Source organism: Hypanus sabinus, chromosome 5 (assembly GCF_030144855.1).
Source record: "Hypanus sabinus isolate sHypSab1 chromosome 5, sHypSab1.hap1, whole genome shotgun sequence".
In the NCBI taxonomy this organism is placed as follows: domain Eukaryota; kingdom Metazoa; phylum Chordata; class Chondrichthyes; order Myliobatiformes; family Dasyatidae; genus Hypanus; species Hypanus sabinus.
Genome location: NC_082710.1, coordinates 106,665,472 through 106,690,955, shown reverse-complemented (window position 1 = coordinate 106,690,955; position 25,484 = coordinate 106,665,472). Strand labels below are relative to the sequence as shown.

General features: G+C 41.9%; 2 protein-coding genes across 6 annotated transcripts in view; one reads left to right on the top strand and one right to left on the bottom strand.

Moving 5' to 3' along the window:
• The window catches only part of nmi (N-myc (and STAT) interactor), a 246,627-nt gene that overhangs the window by 164,497 nt on the left and 56,646 nt on the right, over positions 1–25,484 (top strand). The window lies entirely within an intron of this gene.
• Positions 1–25,484, bottom strand: part of LOC132394312 (protein mono-ADP-ribosyltransferase PARP14-like) — an 83,505-nt gene that overhangs the window by 53,609 nt on the left and 4,412 nt on the right. For both annotated transcript variants that reach the window (XM_059970298.1, XM_059970299.1), the window contains exons 3-7: positions 10,998–11,206; positions 8,242–8,296; positions 7,983–8,129; positions 6,677–6,925; positions 5,872–6,108 (exon numbers count right to left, since the gene is read on the bottom strand). In XM_059970298.1, the coding sequence (XP_059826281.1) occupies positions 5,872–6,108; positions 6,677–6,925; positions 7,983–8,129; positions 8,242–8,296; positions 10,998–11,206 (897 nt within the window). The remainder of the gene's footprint in view (positions 1–5,871; positions 6,109–6,676; positions 6,926–7,982; positions 8,130–8,241; positions 8,297–10,997; positions 11,207–25,484) is intronic.

Genomic DNA, 25,484 nt, shown 5'->3' with positions numbered 1-25,484 from the left:
AATTGTAATGAGGGTCTTCAATATGCAAGGGAATTGGGAAAACAAGGTTAGTTTTGGATCACAAGAGAGTGAATTTGCTGAATGCCTGTGAGATGGTTTTTTAGAGCAGCTTGTGCTTGAGCCAGCTTGGGGAAAGGTGATCTTAGATTGGGTGTCATGTAATAAACCAGCTCTTATTAGGGAACTTAATATAAATGAACCCTTAGGAGATAGTGATCATCATCTGACTGAATTCATACTGCAATTTGAGAGGGAGAGGCTCAAGTCAAATATATCAGAATCATAATGGAATAAAGGGAATTACAGAGGCATAAGAGAAGAGCTTGCCCAGGTGTATTGGAGGAGAATACTGGCGAAGATGGCGGCTGAGCAGAGATAGCTGAAGTTTCTGGGAATAGTTCACAAGGCGCAAGATAGACATACCCACAGAAAAAGTTGCTCTCAAATGGTAGGGGTAAGCAACCATGGCTGCCAAGGGAAATGAAGCACAGCATAAAAGACAAGGAAAGGGCATATAATGTAGTGGGACGTTGGATGACTGGGAGGCCTTTAAATTCCAAAAAAAGGGTAACTAAAATTGCTTTAAAAAAGGAAGAGATTAAATTGGAAGGCAAACTAGCCAATAATATAAAGCTGGATACAACAAGTTTTCTTTCAGTTATATGAAGAGTAAAAGGGAGGTGAGAGTTGATATTGAACCACTGGAAAACGATGCTGGTGAGGTAGTAATGGAAGACAAATAAATAGCAGATCAACCTATTGAGTATTTTACATCAGTCTTCACTGTGGAAGACACTGGCAGTGTGCCAGAGGTCTGAGAGTGTCAGAGAGCAGGAGTGAGTGCCATTGCTATTACAAAGGAAAAAGTGTGAGGCAAACCGAAAGGTCTAAGGTAGGTAAGTCATCTGCACCAGATGGACTACATTCCAGGGTCATGAGAAAGGTTGATGAAGAGATAACGGATGCATTGGTCATGATCATTCAAGAAACATTTGATTCTGGCATGGTGCCGGAGGACTGGAAAATTCCAAATGTCACTCCACTCTTCAAGAATGGAGGAAGGCAAAAGAAGGGAAATTATAGGTCAGTTAACCTAAACTCAGTGGTTGAGAAAGTGTTAAGGCTGATGTTTTGGGGTACTTGGTGACTAATAATGAAAATAAGTCAAAGTCACCTTGGTTTCTGTGAAGGGAAATCTTGCCTGACAAATCTGTTAGAGTTCTTGGAGGAAGGAGCAAGCAGGATGGACAAAGGAGAGGCAGTGGATGTCATTCACTTGGGTTTTCAGAAAGCATTTGATAAGGTGCCACACATAAGACTGCTTAACAAGATGAAATCCTATGGTGTGACAAGAAAGGCACTGGCATGGATAAAGGAATGGCTGACAGGCAGGAGGGAGTGAATTGGAATAAAGGGAGCCTTTTCTGGTTGGCTGCCAGAGACTAGTGGTGTTCCTCAGGGGTCAGTATTGGGACTGCTACTTTTCACATTCTTTGTCAGTGATTTAGATAATGGAATTGATGGCTTTGTGACAAAGCTTGTAGATGACACAAAGATAGATAGTGCTGAGGAAGCAATGTGATTGCAGCAAGACTCAGACAAATCTGAAGAATGGGCAAAAAAAGTGGCAGATTGAATGCAGTGTTGGGAAATATATGATAATGTATTTTGGTAAAAGGAACAATCGTGCAGACTATTATCTAAATGGGGAGAAAATTCAAACGTCAGAGGGCAATAGAACATAAAAGCAAGGAGATAACCTGGAGGCCTTAGAAGACACTAGTCAGGCCGCACTTGGAATATTGTCAACAGTTTTGGGCCCCATAGCTCAGAAAGGAGGAGTGGTCATTGGAGAGAGTCCAGAGGAGGTTCATGAGGATGATTCTAGGAATGAAGGGGTTAACATGTGAGGAGCGTTTGGCAGTTTTGGGCCTGTCCTCACTGGAATTTAGAAGAATGTGAGGGGGGATCTCATTGAAACCTACCAATTGTTGAAAGGACAAGAGAGGGTGGATTTGGAGAGGATGTTTCCTATGATGGTAGTATCCTGAACTAGTGGGCACAGACTCAAAATTGAGGGGGTGACCTTTTAGAACAAGGCAAGGAGGAACTTTTTTTAGCCAGAGGGTGGTGAATCTGTGGAATGCTCTGCCACACACTGCTGTGGAGGCCAAGTCCATGCATATACTTGAAGCAGATGCTGTTAGATTCCTGATTGGTCAGGGTATGAAAGGATATGGTGAGAAGGCAAGTGTATGGGGTTGAGTGGGATCCCGGATCAGCCATGTTGGAAAGGCAAAGCAGACTCAATGGGCTGAATAGCCTAACTCTGCTCCTGTCTTATGGACCTAATTCATTCTTTCCATATTTCTTGCGTGATCCAGAATTTCTATTTTAGATTTTGAGCATCTGTGTAATGTTGTTTTTGTATGTGTCATCTTGTGGTGGTCACCTCCAGGAATGTCACGGGCTATGTTCTTAACTTTCACATCCTTACTAGAGAACAAATGGTTGCCATGTGAGCTTGGATGTCAGACAGATGCTCAACTGGAGGCAGGCCAACCAGAGGTTGGAGGACTGAGTGAGTGTTGGAGTGTTACGGAGAATGCGGGGGGGGGGGAGGGTGCTGAGCGAGGGACAGGTGGGTGTGAGAGAGAATGTGTGGGGAGGAATAGGGTTCTGCTGGCTGCAGTTTCTGCAGTTGATGTTGATGCTTGTATCGTTCTGCTGATCATAGTGGGCATACTATGTTGGAGCCAGAATGTGTAGTGACACTCGCCGGCTAGCCTCAGTACATCCTTAGGTTCTGATCGTTGTTAACGCAAATGACGTATTTCACTGTTTGCTTCAATGTATATGTAATAAATAAATTAATTCAAATCTGAAACTGGAGAAGCTAAAGTTCAACAAGAGGGCTTATCAGAAGGAAGGCAACTAACAAATGAATGACTTTCATAGCATCAGATCTGTTGTATTTTGCTTGCCCGAGGATCAGTGATGTGCCATATACCCATGAAAGAGGCTTTAGTCATTCAAAGCAGCATATATTGTCCCAACTTCACTCACCCCCATCATTGAACAACCAATGGGCTCATCATCTCATGTTCTCGATATTTAATGCTTATTATTATTTTTCCTCTCTTTTGTATTTGCTCATTTTGTTGTCTTTTGCACATTGGTTGTCCAGCGCAGTTTTTCATTGATTCTATTATGGTTCTTGGATTTACGGAGTATGCCCAAGGAAAACTGATCTCAGGACTGTATCTGGTGATATACATGTACTTTAATTATAACTTCACCACAAACTCCTGCTGCTCACTCTTCCAGATCCAAATGTGACAGTGGACTAGGTAGACTTGGTAGCAGCCAAAGTGTTACAAATCCTCAGAATGCCTGCCAAGTTTGGTGGTGGAGGCAGATACATTGGGGGAATTTAAGAAATTCTTAGATAGGCACATGGATAATAGTGAAATGGAGGCCTGACTTGCCGAGCTCCTTCAGCACTTTGTGTTCGTTTCACTCTATTTCTCAGTGTATAGATCAGGAGTTCCCAACTTTTTCTATGCCGTGGACCCCTACCATTAACTGAGAGGGTCCATGGACCCCAGGTCGTGAACCATTGGTATCTATTTTTTTTTAAATGAACAATAGTTCTAATATTTAATTGATGAAGACGTTATTTGGCCTATCATTTCCGCACTGGTCAAAAATACAGTGATTAAGATTATTGCCACATTCCAGCCTTCTGTTTGTGGCTTCGTAGAATATGACAGATCGATAAACAATGAGATGCGCTGTAATCTTCAGTTTTCATCCAAACTTCTCTGAACAAATTTTGGGGATGATTCTTTCTATTCCCTTTATTTGCCTTGGGCAAGGAGGAATCAGCTTTCCTTCCACCCAAAGGAAGGACCGTGCCAAAAATTTATTTATTGAGACACAGCACAAATAGGCCCTTCTAGCTGTCCAAGCTGTGCCGTTCAGCAATCCCCAGATTTATCCCTAGCCCAATTATGTGACAATTTACGATAACCAATTAACCTACTAACTGGTACGTCTTTGGACTGAGAGAGGAAACTGAAGCATCTGGAGAAAACTCATGCATTCCATGGGGAAGACACACAGACTCCTTACAAACAGTGCCACAATTAAACTCCAACACCACGAGCTACGATAGCATGCTAACACACACCATCAGAAAATATAATTTTAGAGACTGTCATTCAATTAGTGAAGTGAATCCCATTAGCCTTCATCTCTGGTTTTACCTTGGCCTGGATTCCGCAAAGTTAAAATAGTAGTCAGTAGGTTTCTGTGGGAAAGGGATTTAAAGCTAATTTCCCTGATTTTAATAGTTACCCACAGAATGTTTGAAAGCCATCCCCTCAAAAGTAATCAATAAGCTCCAAAACCCAAGTCTCAATACCTCCTTGTGCCACTTGATCCTCTATTTGCTCACTTGCAGGCCCCAGTCATTTCTGATTGGCAACATCTCCTCCACAAGCTCCATTAGCACAGGGTGCACTGCAAGACAGTGTGTGGCCTCCTCTACTGGAATTATACTCCAGACTCTGAAGCCCAAGCACATCCACAATGCCATATTTAAATTTGCTGTCATTTGCTGAATCAAAGTTGGTGATGAATCAGCATATTGGAGGGAGATTGAAAATCTGGCTGAGTGGTGTCACAACACCTCACTCAACGTCAGCAAGACCAAGTAAGTGATCATTGACTTCAGGAGGAGGAAACCAGAGATCCATGAGGCAGTTCTCATCGGGGAATCAGAGACTGACAGGGTTGGCAACTTTAAATTCCTTGGTGTTATCACTTTAGAAGATCTGTCCTGAGTCCAGCATGCAAGTGCAATTATGAAGAAAGCATGGCAGCACGCCAATTTTCTTATAAGTTTCGGCATGTCGTCTAAAACTTTGACCAATTTTTATAGATGTGTTCTGGACAGTATTTTGACTGGTTGCATCACAGCCTGGTATGGAAACACCAATGCTCTTGAAAGGAAAAACCTACAGTCGTGGATACAGCCCAGCCCACCACTGACCACATCTATGTGGAATGCTGTCGTAGGAAAGCAGCATCCATCATCAGGGGCACCCATCATCCTCATGCTCTGTTCTCATTGCTGCCATCAGGAAGGAGGTATAGGAACCTCAGGACCCACACCACCATTTTCAGAAACAGTTATTACCCTCAACCATCAAGCTCTTGAACTTGAGGGGATAACTTCAATCACCCCATCCCTGAACTGCTCCCACAACCTATAGACTGACTTTCAAGGATGCCTCATCTTACTTTCTCATTATTTATTGCTTACTTATTATTTATTACTATTTTTCTTTTTGTCCTTTTTGTATTTGCTCAGTTTGGTGTTTTTTTTGCACGTTGGTTATTTGTCTGTCCTGTCGTGTGTGATCTTTCATTGATTCTATTTACTTCTTGTATTTACCGTGAGAGCCTGCAAGAAAGTGAATCTCAGGGTTGTATATGGTGATATGTACTGCAATAATAAAAGTTACTTTGAACTTTCAGTTAAGAGTCAGGAAATTTTAGTTTGTATCCCTTTCCCAAAGAAACCTACTAACTGACATTTTAATCACAAACCAGAGAAAATCTACAGATGCTGGAAATCCAAGCAACACTCACACAAAATGCTGGAGGCCGAGTTTCTCCAGCATTTTATGTGTGTTGACTGCCATTTTAACTCCAGTTTAATTTGATATTCAACTCAAAGGCAGACACTATGGAACTGAATTTAAAATAACACACTGGGAAAGAAAACAACTGGGTATAAAATAAAATATGTATGTAAATTCTTGAAGTAGAACAGAATCTTGCTGAAAAACTGAAGTGCTATACCTTCAGGATCACAGAAACGTATAATCGCTCTTCTTTCATGGGGGTTCATCTGAATGTCTGCAATTTCTCCCCCACCACTGCGACTGGTATTTGAAAAGTACAGCTCCAGCAATTCTTCTGTGGCTCTGGGATGAAGTTCTTCTAATTGCACAGAATCAGTCTTCTCTAGGCGACTGGCGGTGATACTGTAGTTTTCAAATGGCTTCTGATGACAATTACGTACAAAAGCATTCCCATCTGATGAAGCAAACATCGGTAATTAGCAACCGGTTTATTATTGTCACATTTTCTAAAATACCATGAAAAACTTTGTCATGCCATCCTCACAGATCGTTCCCCTCCAAAGACTCTGCCTGATTTGCTGAGTTCCTCCGGCATTTTGTGTTTATTTTACTCTCAGCATGTTCTGCCATCGTTTATACATCAGGAGGATACTTGGCCTATCACTTCCATGTTAATCAAAAATACAGTGCTTAAGATTCTGGCCCTCAGTTTGTGGCCTTGAGGCAGGACAAAGGGAAAAGCAGTAAGAATGCAGAACATAATGTTACAGTTACAGAGAAAGTGTGCCCATGCAAGGATCAGGACGGGGTAGACTAAGAGATCAAGAGCTCATCGTTATTGTTGAAGGTGTCAGTTCAAGAGTCTTATTAGAGCCAGGCAATGTGATTTCCTTATTACTAGATCCAGACACATTAATCATATAATTTGACAGAGAATTCAATTCTATATATTAATCATCCCCAATTATGTAAAGAAATACCGTCATAAGTTAACAAACAATGAAAAGCAGTGAAATACTAACCTATATCAGCTTTAAATGTGACCGCCACTGTTGTACCATCTTGCAGAGGTTCAATATCATGCCTTACATTGCTGCTGAGGCTATCAATGTAAAGTTCAATATGGTGCAGCTTACAGAAACCATCAAAACCCTTAAGAATAAACTTCCTGGGTTCATACTTCTCATCTTCTTTACGCTTATCATATAATTGCACTTTCAATGTTTTGCCAGCGATGGTATACAGCTTTTGTGAAAAAATTTTTTCTAGGTCTGTAATCGTAAACAAGAATGTCAAGACAGTCAAATATAATTTATGCAGGATCATGGCAATCTTTGTGTGAGAATCAGAATCAGGTTCAATATCAATGCATATCATGAAATTTTATATTTTTTATATAAATACACACACATATATATCTCCTTCCCCTTCAGAAGGGCCACCACCACGTTATCATTGGGCTTGAAGGCTTACTTGCCTCACTGAACCTAGATAGCCATGTTGGCAGGAGTCAGGGCTTTATGCTTTGGCTCTTGTCAGGGGTCACCCATGCTAAACAGGTCAATGGGTAGAGGCCAGACCAAGAGTGGTCCATTGGTCCACTCCAAGTTCAAGAGAGGTGTCTATGTCTGTAAATAAATAAAATTGGTGATGGAGGGGTTTTGAATGACAACGTTCAACCCCGCCTCCTCTCTTTCACGGTTGTTTTTGGTTTATTATTGTGACATGTACTGAGATACAGTGAAAAGCTTCTCTTGCACACTGTTCAGATGACTACACTGTGCATTGAGGTAAAGCAATAACGATGCAGAGTAAAGTGTAACAGCTACAGAGGAAGGGCAGTGCAGGTAAACAATAAGGTACAAGACCATAATGAGTAGTCTGTGAGGTCAAGAGTCCATCTTATCGTACTAGGGAACCATTTAATAATTTTATAACAGTGGCTAAAAGCTGTCTTTGTGCCTGGTGGTATGTGTTTTGAGGCTTTTGTTATCTTCTGCCTGATGTAGAAGGGGAGAAGAGATCATATACCATTTAAAAAAAAAATTTGTGGACTGCATTTTAAGTATGCATCGGGCTCCAGTCAGCATTGCTGTTACCAAGATCATAGTATCTCTTTCTAGCAGTGGAGCCTTATGAGATTTGCTTCATTTAAAATAAAGATTTAATAATTACATTACCACATGAATGCTCATCAAATGATGTCTTATTAAGTGAAGGGCATTCATGGAATGCAGTCACTCTGGGCTCTTGTTATTTACATTCCCCTTATCGCATTCTTCTCGCTGTTTCTCTCAAAGTGTGACAGTAAATTACATGAATATTTACCATGTTGGCTAAAGCAGGTCAAAATCCAAGAGCATTCATTGTTGGCAGAAACTTCCAAATCTGGTGAAAATTTTTCAAAAAACATTGCAACCAAGTCTGTATCAACTGGACAGTTGCTGGTAACCAGGAGCTGGTTGGAAGAGAATTCTGAAGCAGAAAGAGAAAGATAGACATGAGAAGGACGTATTTTCTCAAGTATATGTGCTGAAAGTCCTAGCCAGTTGTATTTCAAGTTGCCTACACAAAGCCAGTACTGTACCTGACTCTTGATGTAGTGGTGGAGTTTCTGGAATCTGAACTTCCTTTTGCTGGCTCTGCATTTGGAAAAAATAAAAGTATTCCCAAGATTACTAAATTGTCCTAAACAACCTAGAACTAAACGAAATCAAAAGAAATACAAGAAAAACAAAAAAATCTTTTCACTTTTTTTTTACATCTTTACTTCCTTCTCCTGCTCCCTTGAACACCTGCTCAGATATCATTTGATCATAACCAATCAAGGATCAACCGATTTCATGTATTAGGAATTTGTTATGGTGTGTTGACATGACACGCAACAAAACAAAAATTCAGTAATAAAGTGACTTTGTAGCATAGTGGTTAACACAGCGCCTTACAAGTGACCTGGGTTCAATTCTCATCACGGCCTGTAAGGAGTCTGCATGTTCTCCCTGTGACAGTGTAGTTTCCTCTGGGTGCTCTGGTTTCCTTCCACAGCCCAAGGACGTAAAGGCTAGTTGGTTAATTGATCATTGTAAGCTATCCTGTGATTAGGCTAGGATTAAATCAGGGGGTGCTAGGGAGAGTGGCTCGAAGGGCAGGGAGGGCCCATTCCGTTCTGTATCTCAGTAAAAAAACAAATTGAAAAGAACGAGTTCAAGTTTCAAGAATGTTTCATATCATTTCCAATCCACAAGTGTAAGGGAGAAAAAATAATTGCCACTCTGGATCTCGTGCAATCTCCTCAGAAAGTAGAGGTGTAGATGAGCCTTCCTGATTGTGTTCTGAAACCATGAGATGACGTGCAAGGTGTGCACCCTCAGGAATTTAAAACTGCTCGCAGTTTTCACTACTGTGCCATTGATGTTAAGAGAGGTACGACTGATGAGAGTTCTTCTGAAGTCGATAACCATCTCCTTTGTCTTGCTGATATTGAGGAAGAGGTTATTTGCCTGGCACCAGGCCTCCAGCTCTTCCACCCCCTCTGACTGTTGTTGGTAGTGAGCCCCACCATGGTCGTGTCAGTGGTAAACTTGACAATGTGATTACTGAGGTGTTTGGCTGTGCAGTCATGTGTGAGCAGAGTGCACAGCAATTAAATTTTTAAAAAATTATATTAAAAAATGAAATGTAACGGCCTGATAATGGTTTCACTGTTAACGTAATTGTTTTTCCTGTAGAGGCAGTGTTTGGGTTTTGGTTAGAGGTACAGGTGCTTCGGAATGTGAGCAGTCCAAACAGGGGAGCATTCTTCTTTTGTGTGCCTGACATCGTTCTGAGCTGGGGTCTTTTGTTTGGCAGGAGATGAGAAGAAAAGACGCGGGAGAGAACTGGTCGTAGTAGTCGACACGGTGGGGGACTGTGATTCCATGGAGGAAGGTGTGGAGCTCTATTGAGGATCTGTGAATATGACTTTTGGAAGAGTTGAGCTCCAACTGGTGCACATTTGACTGTTTAATTATAATGGGCCCTTTTATTTATTTTTATTTTTTTACTAACCCTTTAGTTAGATTACCATTCATAAACGTAATTCCTTTAATCACACGCAACATGCTGCCTGTTGTTTCCTGGCACCAAGTTGTAACATTACATAGCATTCATACAAACCAGGGTTTGTGGTGGGAGACATCCCAACCTCACTGATTTGGCGGGACCAGAGTGTGTATTCCCTAGATGTATGCAGCCCAAGGAAACCAGGGTTTCAAAAGTTAGAGGTTAAAGTACTGAAATGGAATAAAAATGTGCATATTGATATACCATATACAACTCATTAGTAAATATGAATGTCTGAGCACATTAGCAACTGCTTAGTAACATTGAAGGTGACCACAGGCATTTTCATCAGTCTCACATTCATATTTTCCATTAAGTTTCTTCGAGTAACTATTTGAGATCAGAACAAAAAATGTCTACAGAATAGGCAAAGCCAATTCAGCAATCGATCTGCAAAGCTGAAACTTACTAGGAAAAGGGTCAGCAATATTATGGTATGTATTTTACTATTAGATGAGTTAAGGCATTTTTCATTTTATCTGGTATAAATCGTCTGAGTATCATACACAAGGATCATTGTAAAACTGAATGACTAAGCAGAGGATTAAACAGTACACGAAGCGCAGAAGAGAAAGAAAATTATAGTACAGTACACATTGTTGTGCTTAAATCTGTTCCAAGATCTACCCTAATCCTTCCCTTCTACAAACGTTGTACATAACCATCCATTTTTCTATCATCTGTGTGCCTATCTAGAGAGTTTCTTAAACGTCTCTAATGTATCTGCCTCCAACAGCACCCTGGCAGGGCATTCCATGCGCTCACCATTGTAAAAAAAAATTACCCCTACCTTCCCTCTATACATTTGTCCAGTTACCTAAACATGATGTATCCTTGTATTAGCCATTTCCCCCCCTGGCTGTCTACCTTTGCCCCTTATCATCTTTTATACCTCTATCAAGTCACCTTTCATCCTACTTCACTCCAAAGAGAAAAGCCCTAACTCACTTAAGTTATAAGACATGCTCTCTACCAGGACATGTCCTGGTAAATCTCTGCCCCCTCTCTAAAGCAGCCAGTCTCCATTCAATTTTGATAATGTTAATGGTTAAAATTCTACCTTTAAATTTCATGTAGTAATTTCTTCATGAACAGAATGGTTAAAACTTATAAAATACACTTTATGTATTCTTACACATTTAGGTATGTTTCAAGCAGACGAGAAACATTTGACTTAAAATACATCATTTTTGTAAAATATGTCAACAATGTTTGGTACAACTCATGTGAGGAATGAATTACCTGTTCATGTTCACTCGGTTTGTTCGAAGCGGTCAACAGTAAACTTTGTTCTACTGCTGGCCCTCTGTTGGCATCAGGTGTCACTCCAATGGGGTTCACAGAACTTTCTGTATCATCGTCCCCCTCAAAGATTGTAACGCGAAGACTGACTGGCTTTGGTCCCAGAAGCTGCACCATGTGGATCTCATTTTTCGCAACATTTTTCTGCACTGATTACACAAGATAGACATGTTCAGCATCTCATAAGAATAACCTCCCTTTACTCTTTAACAATTGGCTTACTACTTCCAGTGACAGCTGTCCTGCTGCACTTTATTTCTTTTTGTTGCATTTCACTATTAAAATATGTTAGCAGAATTTTCATTAAGGGTTACATTATTTTCAGCTGGTTGACAGCAAGACCCAGAAATTAACCAAGCCTCCCCTACCAAGGAGAAGTAACAATCCTGTCAGGAATTGGCCACCTCAAGATGGACAGTTCCCGACATCTTTCTTTCACTTGAAGAGTGTTTCCATCGCCAGTTTCTTCACCGACAACATCTGTGATATAACCAGCGACTAATCATTTAATCGAACTGGTCACACCCTATTCTTGTATAAGCAACTCTCCTGTATATTTTTTTTTTAACATCTTAAAGGCTTCAGAGAGGATTATGACAGAATGTTGTTTCCTTGGATGAACACAGATGCAGTAAATACTCAAGCAGTTCAGTCTGTATCGAGCATAGAGCAAAATGATTTTCACTGATAAAGGTGCATATTAGACAACATCTGGTAACTAAAACATTAACAAACTTCTATAGATGTGTAGTGGAGGATATATTGACTGGTTGCATCACTGCCTGGTATAGGAACACCAATGCCCTTGAATGGAAAATACTACAAAAAAAAGAGGATACTATCCAGTCCATTCTGAGCAAAAAAACAGCCCTCCCCACCAGATGTGCACATCTACATAAAGCGCTATTACAGGAAAGCAGCATCCATCATCAAGGACCCCCACCAGCTCTCTTCTCACTGCTGCCATCAGGAAGGAGTTACAGGAGCCTCAGGAATCACATCACCAGGATCAGGCAGTTATTACCCCTCAACCATCAGGTTCTTGAACCAAAGGGGACAATTTCATTTGTCCTATCACTGAAATACTTCCATAATCTCTGGGTTAACTTCCAAGGGACTCTTCATCTCATATTCTCAATATTTATTGCTTATTAATTTATTATTTTTCTTTTCTTTCTAATTGCACAGTTTATTGTTTTTTTTTGTACACTGGTTGTTTGTTCATCCTGTTGTGTATGGTCTTTCATTGATTCTATTGTATTTCTTGGATTTCCTATGAATGTCCACAAGAAAATATATCTCAGGGTTATATATATATATAGACACCAGTAGAGAAGTGGTTATTGGTGAAGACAACATCGATGAAGCCCATGAGCGCAAGTTAACCAAGTATGCAGAATTAAGATCAGAGTGCAGAGACAGAGGGTGGAAGGTCTCATGCTATCCATTCGAAGTAGGGTGCCGAGGCTTTATTGCATTCACTTTCCAGAAGTGGCTGTGTGACCTTGGCTTCACTAGAAGAGAGATCAAGTCAACCAGCAGGGCTGTAGCTGAGGCAGCATCATCATGGGTGTGGACCAAGTATGTCCAGAGGGGCAGATAGTCAAACAGTGTATCCATCTTTTGTAAACTCTTCAGTAGTTACATAGGCACCTGAAGAGTAGACTATCTGTTGGATGGAAACGACCAACAACTCTGATAGAGGCAGATGCCACGTTTTTAAGCTCATCAGTGGGAGGTGGTGCTTTAGCACTGCTGGCCCACCACCTCGAGGGAGTCCTGATCGTAAGTGGGCCAAAACCCCTGAAGACAGGTGGCAGATCAACTGATGATCCCACTGATGATCGCACAGGACAGTTAACATCTTAGTCCACGTGTATTTTCAATTCTAATCTAGATACTTTATTGATCCCAAAGGGAATTACAGTGTCACAGTAGTATTACAAGAGGACAGATATACAAATATTAAAAAAGCAAGAAAGAATTTTTAAAAATTTACCTCAAACAGGAGGGAGTCATCACCTCCCCAGCTATAGGTGGATTTATTAAAGAGCCTAATGGCAGAGGGTAAAAATGACCTCATGTAGCGCTTTTTGGAGCAGAGGAGGGTCTTTTGTTTTTCTACAGCCCCCAATGTATCCAGTTTGACTACTTTAACAGAGCCAGCCTTTCTAATCAGTTTATTGAGCATGTTGGCATCACCCATGTTAATGCCATTGCCCTAGCATAGAAGATTGTACTGGTGATAACAGACTGGTAGAAAATGTGAAGGAGAGGCCTGCAAACTCTAAAGGACCTGCTCCATTCAAGTCTGTTCAGTTGCACTTCCAGGTACTTCTAGGTCTTCACCACATCCACGTCTTCACTGTCAATTGTAACAGGAAGCAGTGCAGGTTCAGTCTTCCTAAAGTCCATTTACCATCTCTTTTTGTCTTATACTGATATTGAGCTGCAGATGATTCAGCTTGCACCATTTGACAAAGTGGCCCTGTATTCATCTTCCCGTCCTCCCTTTATAAACCCAACAATTGCTGAGTCATCAGAGGATTTCTGCAGATGACATGACTCAGTGTGTTATCTAAAGTCCGAAGTATACAGTATCTATGGTGACATATGTATACTTTGATAATAAATTTACTATGAACTTTGAAATGCACGATCAGTTGAACAAAGCTGTAACTATGCTACAAGACTAAGACATAACAATGGAGTTAGGCCATTCGGTCCATCTGGTCTGCTCTGCCACTCAATTGTGACTGATTTATTATCCACTCTCAGCACCATTCTTCTGCCACCTTCTGCCTGTAATCTTCTATGCCTTTGCAAATCATGAATAAATCAACCTCTGCCTTAAATATACCCAATGATTTGCCCTCCACAGTCAACTTCTGGCTAAGAACTTCCTTCTCATCTTTTTTCTACAGGAGTATTCTTTTATTCTGAGGCAATGCCCTCTGGTCCTAGACCTTACTACTGGAAGCATCCTCTCCACATCCACTTTATACAGGCCTTTTAATATTACATAGGTTTCAACGAGATCCCTCCTCAGCCCTCTAAACTCCAGTGAGTAGAGGCCCACCACATCAAGTGCTCCTGGTACAAAGTTGGAAGTAAATTTTTTTAGCAAAGTACAAACACCATATTACAACTCTGAGATTCATTTCCCTGTGGGCATACTCAGCAAATCTATAGAACAGTAACTTTAACACGAGATGAAGATTCTTTGAAAGTGAGTCAATACGTTGTGGGAACATTTCAATGATGAGCAAGTGAAGTTGAGCAAACCATTTCTTCCCCTGGATCATTCTTGTAAACACACTTTCCTCAACACTTCCTTCCTTAGATATGGGATTCAAAGTTGCACACAATACTCTAAATGTGGCCTATACTGTCCTCCTCCAAAGACCTTTGGAAAATGACATGTCTCTAATTCTTCCACCACACAAATTGCTGGATTAGAATCTGCCCAAAAGATCACAGCTTGCCTTTCCAAGTTTAACTCCTTATAACAACATGACATGTCACTATCATTTCTTTCTGAAATTTTACTGTTACAAATGTGGTTTCATTCTATCAGCTTTACTTACAATGACATAGCTCACTTAGCCTATGTCAGCTTTTACCTATTCAAAGATTCAAAAGATTCACAGTACATTGATTATCAAAGTGTGTATGCAGGATACAACCCTGAGATTCATCTTCCCCAGAGAGAGCCTCATGGAAACTAACAAAGAAAACCATGGAACCATTCCTGCACATCCAACAAAAACAATGGTGCTAATGGCAACAAAAAAAAGTGAAAACTACAAGATCAAAAGAGTCCAGGTGTATTCAGTTCAACTCTGTGCTCATTATCTGCAGGCTGCTTCAATTCAAAATCCCGTAAAATAGCAACGAAACAAAAAGGAGTGACCAGAAACCAGAAACACATCATAACATGAACTACAGAGTCCAACCCACAACCACACCCAGAGCTTCGACACCATCCTCTGACAGTGCTGAGAGAGAAAGGAACCATTTGAACATAGCAATCTTCCTTCAGGACCAGCAGCTAAGAGGGAGAAAGAGACTGCCTCAGCAGCAAATGAGAGTACGGCTGAACTCCTGCTTGCCTTCTGCTCACTCCTTGACCATTTCAATTTTCCCCACCGCTTTAACTGGCGAGAAACAAAGCCGATCAGGGGCTTGCGCCCCATCTCTAGTGAAGGCCACGCACTTCACTTGAAGCCTCACGCAACCCTCTCAGAGACAGCAGAGCGCCAGATCGCTCCATTGACCCGAAAGCACACCACCAAAATGTCAACCACAGGCTCCAACAGAAGCAGAACCACATCTGAAAGGAAAAGAATGAAAATAGTTTTGTAAACGATCTGGAGGATGTTGCCTTTCGTCACATTGTTCACCAGCGCCATCTGGTGATTCTACCCCACTCCTTTATTTTCCTGTTCTCCAACTCAGGGGTCGGCAACCCGCGGCTCTTTCATCTCTGTGCTGCGGCTCCTCGTGGTTTGTTAGTTTTTGAAATGTAATTCGAAATTTGAAGATTATGGTGATCTTGTACAATCTAAATAAAACATGGCGACCACATTTCCTGGCACATCCGAACCGGCTCACAATTAGCCACCGTTCTGGCTAAGGGAGATAGCGAGATAGCCTACGGGGGTTTGTGAGTACGTGTCTTTTGGCACGGGGCGCAGGTTGAGGGAGGCTTTAAAGCAAGGCTGTTTAGTTCGAATAAAGTTATCTTTGACTGCAGTGTCGTTATTTTAGCTCTGCGTGTAGCACACCGCTACAACGTGTTTTATATCGCTATTAATATACATCACCACTGCCAATGCCTGACACCCGCCAGTGCGCGCTTTCTTTTAATTCTTCGATCCAAGGTAGGCTAACTATGGAGTAACCTTCAACCCAACGTCTTTTTTTCGGAGCTCAAAATGTTTTTGTTGAATGCAGAAATGTCATTTCGTTTTCTCTGCAGGAGTTCATCAATTTCATAAATGCAACACATTATAGTTTGTTTATACATAGCATAAAGGCAAAAAAAACCGTTGTATGCAGTGTAATTTCATTTTAAATGTCAAACGGGTTTTGTGGCTCCCAGTGTTTTCTGTGGGAAATGGGTCCATATGGCTCTTTCAGTGGTAAACGTTGCTGACCCCTGCTCCAACTTATCTCTCTCCCCCTTTCACTATTCTTTTGGTAATTACCTATGGTATGGGGTAATTTACACTGACAAAATCACCTACATACAGTGGCCCTTTATTAGATACCCCCAACTGACAACTTGAACCTACTGATCAGTGATGAAAGTAACAGCAGGATGTGGAAATTTGCCAAAGTGCTCTTCTTTATTCATAGTAAAAAGATCATGTCAATTAAGGAACTGCACAGTTTGGAATCGTCGGGCTACACAGTGTTACACTTAGTGGCCACTTTACTAGGTACATCCTGTACCTAATACTACGAGTGAGTGTGTGCTCATGATCTGGTGCTGCTGTAGCCCATCTACTTCAAGCTTCGACATGTCGTATACTCTTCTCCATACTACTGTTGCAACATGTTCCCGTCAGCTTGGACCATTCTGGCCATTCTCCTCTGACCTCTCTCAGTAACAAGGCGTTTTCACCCACAGGACTGCTATACACTGGATTTACTTATTATTTTTTATTTTTTGCACCATTCTCTGTAAACTCGAGACTTTGGTCTCTAGAGTATATGAATATCACTGGGAACCAGGAGAAAACCAAGTTTTCAGTAGAAGTCCATGCAGTCAATGAAAAACTATGAACTCAGTACAGGCAGCACTGAAAGTCAGCATTAAACCTGGGTCCACCCAAGTTGTGAAGCCCAACGTCACCCTGACATCAATTACTGGTTGCTGTCAGAATTTCCTCAGAAAAAATATACTATGTTCTATTTTATCATTTAGCCTCTCACGCCTCTGTCTCTAGTTTTTTATTTTGCATTAAAAATTCCATCTGAACCTTCACAGCTTGCAAACACTGTCCTGCTTAAGACTGGCTTCATAAAGGTAATGGCTGCTTTGTTCATACAGCTCTAACCTGCACTGGGACAACTCTTGGTGTTTGGCTGACAGGGAATTTGTATGCAAAATGTGGTCAGCTGGTGAGATCATCATCTGGTGGGTTATAAACCAAACCTGGGCCATTATCTACACCACCCAGTTGCAGTTATTGCAGAATCAGAATTGAGTTTAATATCTCTGGCCTATGTTGTGAAATTTGTTTTTTTTTGCAGCAATACATTACAATATGTAATAATAAATCTATGAATTACAATCATATATAATAAAACATTAATTTTAAAAAGTAGTGCAAAAAGAGAGGAAAAAGTACTAAGGTGAGGTAATGAGGCAGACATAATCTCAATGGTTCTTCACAAGGCCCTGAATCACCTGGACAATACAAACATCTATGTCAGGATGCTGTTCGTTTACTATAGTTCAGCAATTAACACCGTCATTTCCACAGTCCTGATCGATAAGCTACAGAACCTGGGCCTCTGTACCTCCCTCTGCAATTGGATCCTCAATTTCCTAACTCGAAGACCACAATCTGTGTGGATTGGTGATAATATCTCCTCCTTGATGACAATCAACACTGATGCATCTCAGCCCCATGCTCCACTCTCTCTATACCCATGACTGTACAGCTCAAATACCATCTATAATTTTACTGATGAATCTCAGATGGAGATGAGAGGGTGTACAGGAGTGAAATATGCCAGCTGGTCGAGTGGTGTCGCAGCAACATCCTTGCACTCAATGCCAGTAAGACAGAAGAGCTGATTGTGGACTTCAGGGTGGGCAAGGTGGGGGAACATGAATCAAATTTCATAGGGATCAGAAGTGAAGAAAGTCAGCAATTTCAAGTTCCTGGGTGTAAAGATCACTAAAAATCTAATCTGGCCCCAACATATCAATGAAGTTATAAAGAGGGCAAGACAATGGCTATACTTCATTAAGAGTTTTAAGAGATTTGGTTTGTCACCTAAAACACTTAAAAGCTTTTATAGACGTCCATTGGAGAGCATTCTAACAGGCTGCATCACTGTCTGGTATGAGGGTGGTGAGGGGAGGGCCTACTGCACAGGACCTGGAGAGGCCAGAGAAAGTTGTGAAGTTAGTTAGCTCCATCTTGGGTACTAGCCTGCAGAGTATCCAAGTCTTCTTGAAGGACCGGTACCCCAGGAAGGCAACGTCCACTGTTGAGGACCTCCATCACCCAGTCCATGCCCTCTTCTCATTGTTACCATCAGGAAGGAAGTACAGAAGCCTGAAGGCACACACTGAGATTCAGGAACAGTTCCTTTCCCTCTGCCATAGAATTCCTACAAGGACATCGAACCCAGGAACATTACCTTACTTTATCTTAAAACATATATTCCTTCTGTTTGTGCACTATTTTAATCTATTTAATGTACATATATACTTACTGTAATTTGTTTACTTTCTTCTTTTCATTGTACTGCTCTTGCTCAGTTAACGAATCTCATGACACATGCCAGTGATAATAAACCTGATTTTGATTCATGTGTTCATTGTCCATTCTGAAATCTGAGGGGTGGAGAGAAATAAGCTTTTCCTGAAACATGGTCTGTGTGCCTTCAGGATCCTGCACCTTCTTATTGATGGTAGCAATGAAAAAAGGGCATGTCTTGGGTGATGGGGGCCCTTAGTGATAGATGCTGCCTTTTTGAGACATCACCTTTTAACAGTGTCCTTGATGATGAGGAGGCTAGTGTCCATGATGGAGCTGCCCGAGTCAGCAATCTTCTGCAGCTTTTTCCGATCCTATGCCATGGCTCCTCCATACCAGATGGTGATGCAACCAGTTAAAATGTTCTCCATTTGTGGAAACTTGTGAATTCCTGTGCTGACATATCAATTCAGCTCAAACTCAATGAGATATAGCTGCTGTCATGTCTTCTTTGTAAATGCAGTAATATGCTGGGCGCAGGGTAGATGCTGAGAGACATTAACATCCATTAAAGTGCTGTGGTAATCCAGATTATCAACAGATTAAACAATTCTCATCAAAATTGTTTTGAGCAATTCATTCAAAACCAGCAACGTCATTGGATCACTAGACCAACATCACCTTCTTTAATTAACTGCAATACAAAAGGGGCCAACAGAGTCATCCCATCAATTCCATGCCCTTTTTATTTCCCTTAAGCAGCTTATCCTCTCTCACATGCACCTATAATTTTTTTAAGCATTTCATCATCATAATTATATGCAGTGTCACATTGACGCAAACAATCGTAGTCTCATGACCATCTTGTTCTTGCCAATTTTTTTTCGACAAGTGGTTTGCCATTGCCTTCTTCTGGGTAGTGTCTTTACAAGATGGGTGACACCTAGCCATTATCAGTACTCTTCAGAGGTTGTCTGTCTGGCATCAGTGGTTGCATAACCAGGACTTATGACCATTCACCACCTTCTCCCATGTCTGCATGTGACCCTGATCAGGAGGCTAAGCAGGTGCCACACTTTGCCCAAAAGTGACCTGCAGCCTAGTGGAGAGAGGAGCTCCTTACACCTCCTTTGGTAGAGATGTATCCCCACCCCACCTCTTTCAGCATTTAACTACACTGAAGGGGAGTTTACAGTAACCACTTAACCTAGCAGTATGCTCGGATTTGTGACAGGAAACCAGAGAACCTGGGGAAAACCAAAGAGAAGATCATGCAAATGCCACATTGTTGGCACCCAAAATCAGGAATGAACTCCATTCACTTAAGGTATGATGTAGCAGCCCTACATGTCATACAACCATGCCACTTTCAAAGCTTATGGAACAGGTCAGTACAGGGACAGGCCCATCAACCCATGATGTTGTGCCAAACTAATTGAACCAGTAATTAAATGCCTAACTAAATTCACCCGTTCTGCCTCCACAATCTCTATTCCTCCATTCTTTGTAAACTCATGAGCTTTTCTAAGAATCTCTTCAATGTCTCTATTGTATTTGCATCCTCTCCTTCCCATGGAAGGGCATTCAGGGACTCACCACCCTAAAATACTTGCCCCACCAATCTGCTTTGAAGTTACCGCCTCTGATCTTAAATACATAGCCTCTATTCAACCCTAGGAAAAATACTTTTTTCTAATCCTTTGTTTCTAACATTCCAGATTGGGCACCTGATCAAGCACAATTGTAAGAGCTCCTGGAACAGATCTACTGTGGTGCCTCAAGAAAGAGGTTCATTGCCACATTATTGGAGTTTCTGGGAACATGCAATGAAATGTTACACACAAACACATAGTTATCAAAACAAAATGAAGTGAGTTAATTTCCAATGGAGTTCCAATGCCGGTCGGTGATGTAGTGGCACCCACATTGGACTTTGAGGCAAGTGGTCCCAGATTCGAATCTGGCCGGCTCCTTGCATGCTTCCCATCCATGCTGAGTTGAGCATCATATGGCCTCATATTCTAAAGAAATGGCAAGGCTGCCGCCCAATGTATCACAAGGCGCGGAGATGAACAACAACACGATTACAGATATTACAGGGATCTGTGGCAAAATACAAGCTAATGGAAGGACTCAATGGGTCAGTCAGCATCAGTGGAGCCTCCATCAAGACCCTACATCAGGGTTGTTCCAATGTTGTATTTCCATTGTTGATTTCTCATGTGTCCTGTAGACTTAACAGTATTGCCTACAAATTCTGTGTGCAAATTCTTTTCAATCTTCAGAACAAAGAAACACTACACACAAGCACATGCCTGCACGTTCCCTTTGATATATAAAGTCCATACAGTAGAATGGCTCACAAGTATACTCCTTGGGGGTGGGGTGTATGTATATATGTCTTTTTTTTAGAAAGCTAACAATGCTTCAAGTCCGATTCACTGGTGTATTGGCAATGGGGAGGGTGCTGCGAGGCATCATTTGTAGCGAGGACTAGGCCTCTAGCCGCGGTGTTGCCGGTTTTACAGCCGCCAGGAGGGAGACAATGAGGCCGGCGTACTCCATCCGCGGCGGTGTGGCATGGTGTCCGGTCTGGAGATGGTGCTACCCCCTCTTGCGCACCCCCCCACCCCCAGTGCTCGCTCAGCAGCAGACTGCAGATGTGGGTGACTGCAGATTTCTGCCGCGTTCATGGACTCAAGGTCTGGACTTACTTTGTGTGTTGCATTTTATTAATATTTTACATGTGCCTTCTATCTCATATGTGTTACGCGTGCTTTGTGCTGTGTGTGACTGTTGGTACGATGTTTTGCACCTTGGAACGCTTGAACACTGTTTCATTTGGCTGTATTCATGTATGGTAGAATGACAATTAAACTTGAATTGAATTGAATAAAGTGTCCGAGGCACCACTGCTTAACCAGTTTTTCCATGTAACCAGATTAATCAATCAAGAAATCAGTGTGGCAATCAAAGATAATAAAGATCTTTGCTGGATGAGTGATGGAGATGGATGATATGAAACCATTTATGAGTATAGAGGTGCTATTATTGATCTTCCTCACAATGTGGGAGATCAATAAACATCTCACAGTATTGTAACCGAATCCTTGATGCTACTCACCTGCAGCCAGGGATTTCCAACCATTTTATGCCATGGACCCTGACCATTAAACAAGGGCTCCATGGACCCCAGGTTGGGAACCCCTGGCCTAAGCTCTTTCTTACTATTCTACATCATAATGTCACTTAATGGTTTCTTAGATGCTTGGAAGTAAAGAACCTCTCCCATTCGCTATATCATCAGAGCCTCAGAAAGCTGGGATGCCTATTCCCATTTCCAACTGGCCCTGTCTTGTCGCTCCCTGTCCCAAACTGGGAAGATGGGGAGAATAAGTTGTAATGGAAATATTGTAGAATTAGTGTAGTTGGGTGGTTGATGGTCAGCATGGAGTCGGAGTACCCTACGGTCTGGTTCCTTGCCATTTCCTGATATCTATTGTAGAATGTTTACAGCATGAGAGGAGGCCTTCCACACATTCCATATAACAGCCATCCAGCTAACGTTACTCCCCCACATTCTCCATATAGCTCTATAAAATATCTCTGTTCACATTTTCATCCAGCTACTTTCTGAAGGTTCCAATTTAATCTTCCTCCACAACTGCTCCTGAAATTGCATTCCAGGGCCAAGCTACTCTCTTAACAACTTTCAGTTTTCTCTCCAATCACCTTCATTCTGTATCTTTTGGATCTGAACAATTCCTTTCCATCCATATTCTTTGTGACTTTATACACCTCTGTCAAAATTCTTTGCCAACTCCTCTTTTGCAAGAGGAACAACTCCAATGTAGCACCAGAACTGATCCAAAATCAAATGAAGCGATTGCTGCCTGCCTGCGACCGTATGGACTGTTACACTTGCCCGATACGCCCACAGCTCTAGTGAATGCTAATAAAGGATCCTTTATTTAATCCTTTCTTAGCAATTATAAGCAATTACAAGCAATGTAATTACAATTCTTAGCAATTACAATTAAACATTATTGAGTATTATCAAGCATTATCTCAGCAGTCAGCGAAGATATGACCTCCGCCGGTCTCAAGCTACAAACTGCCCCGAAATAAGCATGATTACATAACTTATTCCTTTTGCTTTTACCTCTTGGAATAAGTTTGGTACATTTCTTCCAAACCCTCTCCAGAAGTTCAGCTATTTCCTAGAGAATGGCACCTAAAAATAGACATATAGTCAGATAACAATAAGCTTGAACTTGTGTAGTAATGTGAGGCATGATCCGCTGTTTGGACGATATAAATGCCGGCCCAGGTAGACTGGAAAGGCAGCGTGTCGGGACCGGAGGCAAGGGTCGGGCCGATTCCGCTCGTTCCCCTGCGAGGTTCACTTCTCTCTCCGTGATGAGGCTGTGAGTCTGTCCCAGCAGCTGTGCTTTGCAGCGATATGCTCCGCTAATATGATTTACTGAGACTGGGACTTGGATCCAAGGACTCCATTTGTTTCAGAATGCTGTTGCTTGCTTCTATTGTTTGCATGATTTGTGTTTTTTTTTTCCCCTCTTTTTCTGTGCTTTTGGCATTGGCCTTTTTTTTTTAAGTTGGGTTCTTTTGGATTTCTGCTTTATGGCTCCAGACAAATTTCAAGGTTGTATAATTTATACATTCTTTAATAAATGTACATTGAATCTTTGAAATACTTCTGTCTAAACATAATATCCCATTTGCTTTATTTTGACCATCTGCATGATCCAGTCTTTTTGATGTCACTTTTAATGCAGTGTCTTTTCCATGTTTTATTTTAATCTGAACATGTCCTAAGGTATTTCAATGTTTTACCTTTAAACCAGTGGTCCCCAACCACCAGGCCGCAAAGCATGTGCTAGTGGGCTGCAAGGAGATGATATGATTTGGTGATATGAAATGATATGAGTCAGCTACACCTTTCCTCATGCCCTGTCACGCCCACTGTTGAACATGAACGCATGTGAGGACACCTAAACGCACCAGGGATCACTGCTTGGCCTCAGGTAAACAGCCGCCTCATGCAGCCGGCGAGAAGTGCCGTTGCTACTGGCCTGGCGCGCAGACAGATGGGCGCCGCCTCTAAACCTGCTTAGCACACCGAATATTCGTGGGGAACCAGGTGCTAAAATATTTGCAGGCGACCTGATTTGGGCTCAGGGTTTCATAAGTAGCAGAGCAGCTACCTCGCTGCGATCCACTGGAAGTCATCCCTCAAGCCAAACTTTTGTCGGTCGATAGATCCGACCTACCTACCGGGGGTGGCAGGCGTGCGCCCTGTTGCACTCCTCGCTCGGTCAGTCGGTCTCTCCAGACTGCGACCACCGCGGCCCCAGCATGGGGACCTCCGGCCCTTAACTTCTCCTCTCACCCCACCCATGACCAGCTGCACCTGGCCAAGGCGTCTGGCAGCGGGCGGGTGGGAGGCTAAAGTTTGGGCCCAGAGGCTGTCTAATAGGCAATGAAGTCTTCAAAATTGCTTCGGCACCTTGAGTCCAAGCACCCTGCACTTAAAGGCAAACCCGTTGAGTGTTTTGAGCAGAAAAAACGTGAGCAAGCGGGACAGAAGCAAGTGCTGAGAGCCACGAAAGCTAAATTGCGGAATAGAATGGACATAAGGAACCCCCATCCAGTATTGCTGTCTCCCATCACCCCTCGATGGGACTGTCTTGTTGCAGGGAAATAAGCCCAGGGCTTCCACTGATTCAGTGATATTGGTGTGTTGCAATGATTTTATATGTTCATATGAAGAAAATATGCACTGTGTTTAATATCCAAATGTTACTTAAAATGTTATGCTATCGACTTATGAGTTATAATTGACTTATCACATATTCATATGAGGAAAATATGCAATGTGTGTTTAATATTCAAAAGTTACTTAAAATGTTATGAAGCTATTGACTTTTAAGTGACTTATAATTGACTTATCACTATATTCATGCAAGGAAAATATGCACTGTGTGCTTAATATTAAATTTGTTAGATAAACACTTTTAGAAACAAAATTGAGTGTTTTAGCCACTTATAAGTGACTTATAGTTGACTTATCATCTATATTCTGGTCGTGATTAACACCACCCCCTGCCCCCCATCAGCCGGTCTGTGAGAATATTGTCAATATTAAACTGGTCTGTGGTACAAAAAAGATTGGGGATGCCTGGGTTAGGGAATGGGCAGCAGGATTTTGGATGACCAAGATTAGAATGCGGAAGGAGAGCCAGAGGTACATGACAAAAATTCTGCAGGGATTCAAACTAGAGGACATGATTTGAGAGTTAGGGGGCAGAAGTTTAAGGAAAACACGAGGGGGTATTTCTTTACTCAAAGAGTGATAGCTGTGTGGAATGAGCTTCCTGTAGAAGTAGTAGAGGCCAGTTCAGTTGTGTCATTTAAGGTAAAATTGGATAGGTATATGGACAGGAAAGGAGTGGAGGGTTATGGGCTGAGTGCGGGTAGGTGGGACTAGGTGAGATTAAGGGTTCGGCACGGACTAGGAGGGCCAAGATGGCCTGTTTCCGTGCTGTGATTGTTATATGGTTATATATATGGTTATATGGAAGAGTTAGGTCTGTGGTTGTTTGTTGCCACTGGCGACTGTGGTTATACTTGGGTATATTTAAGGCAGAGGTTGATAAATTCTTGACTGGTCAGGGCTTGAGGGGATGCGGGGAGAAGGCAGGAGATTGGGATTGAGAGGAAAAAGATGAATTAGCCATGACAGAATGGCAGAGCAGACTTGATGGGCCAAATAGCCTAATTCTGCTCTTATGTCTTGTGGTTCTGTTGGATCTGAAGACTGAAACTCAAATGGGAAAATGGAGTAAATCTAGCCCTTTGTTGGACAGGTGACAGAATGAGGGTCTCCTTTGATGTCAGTCAGTGTCTTTGCGGTATTTATTTCTTCTACAGTTCTGTTACGAATTGTGAATCCTGAATCTGCAAA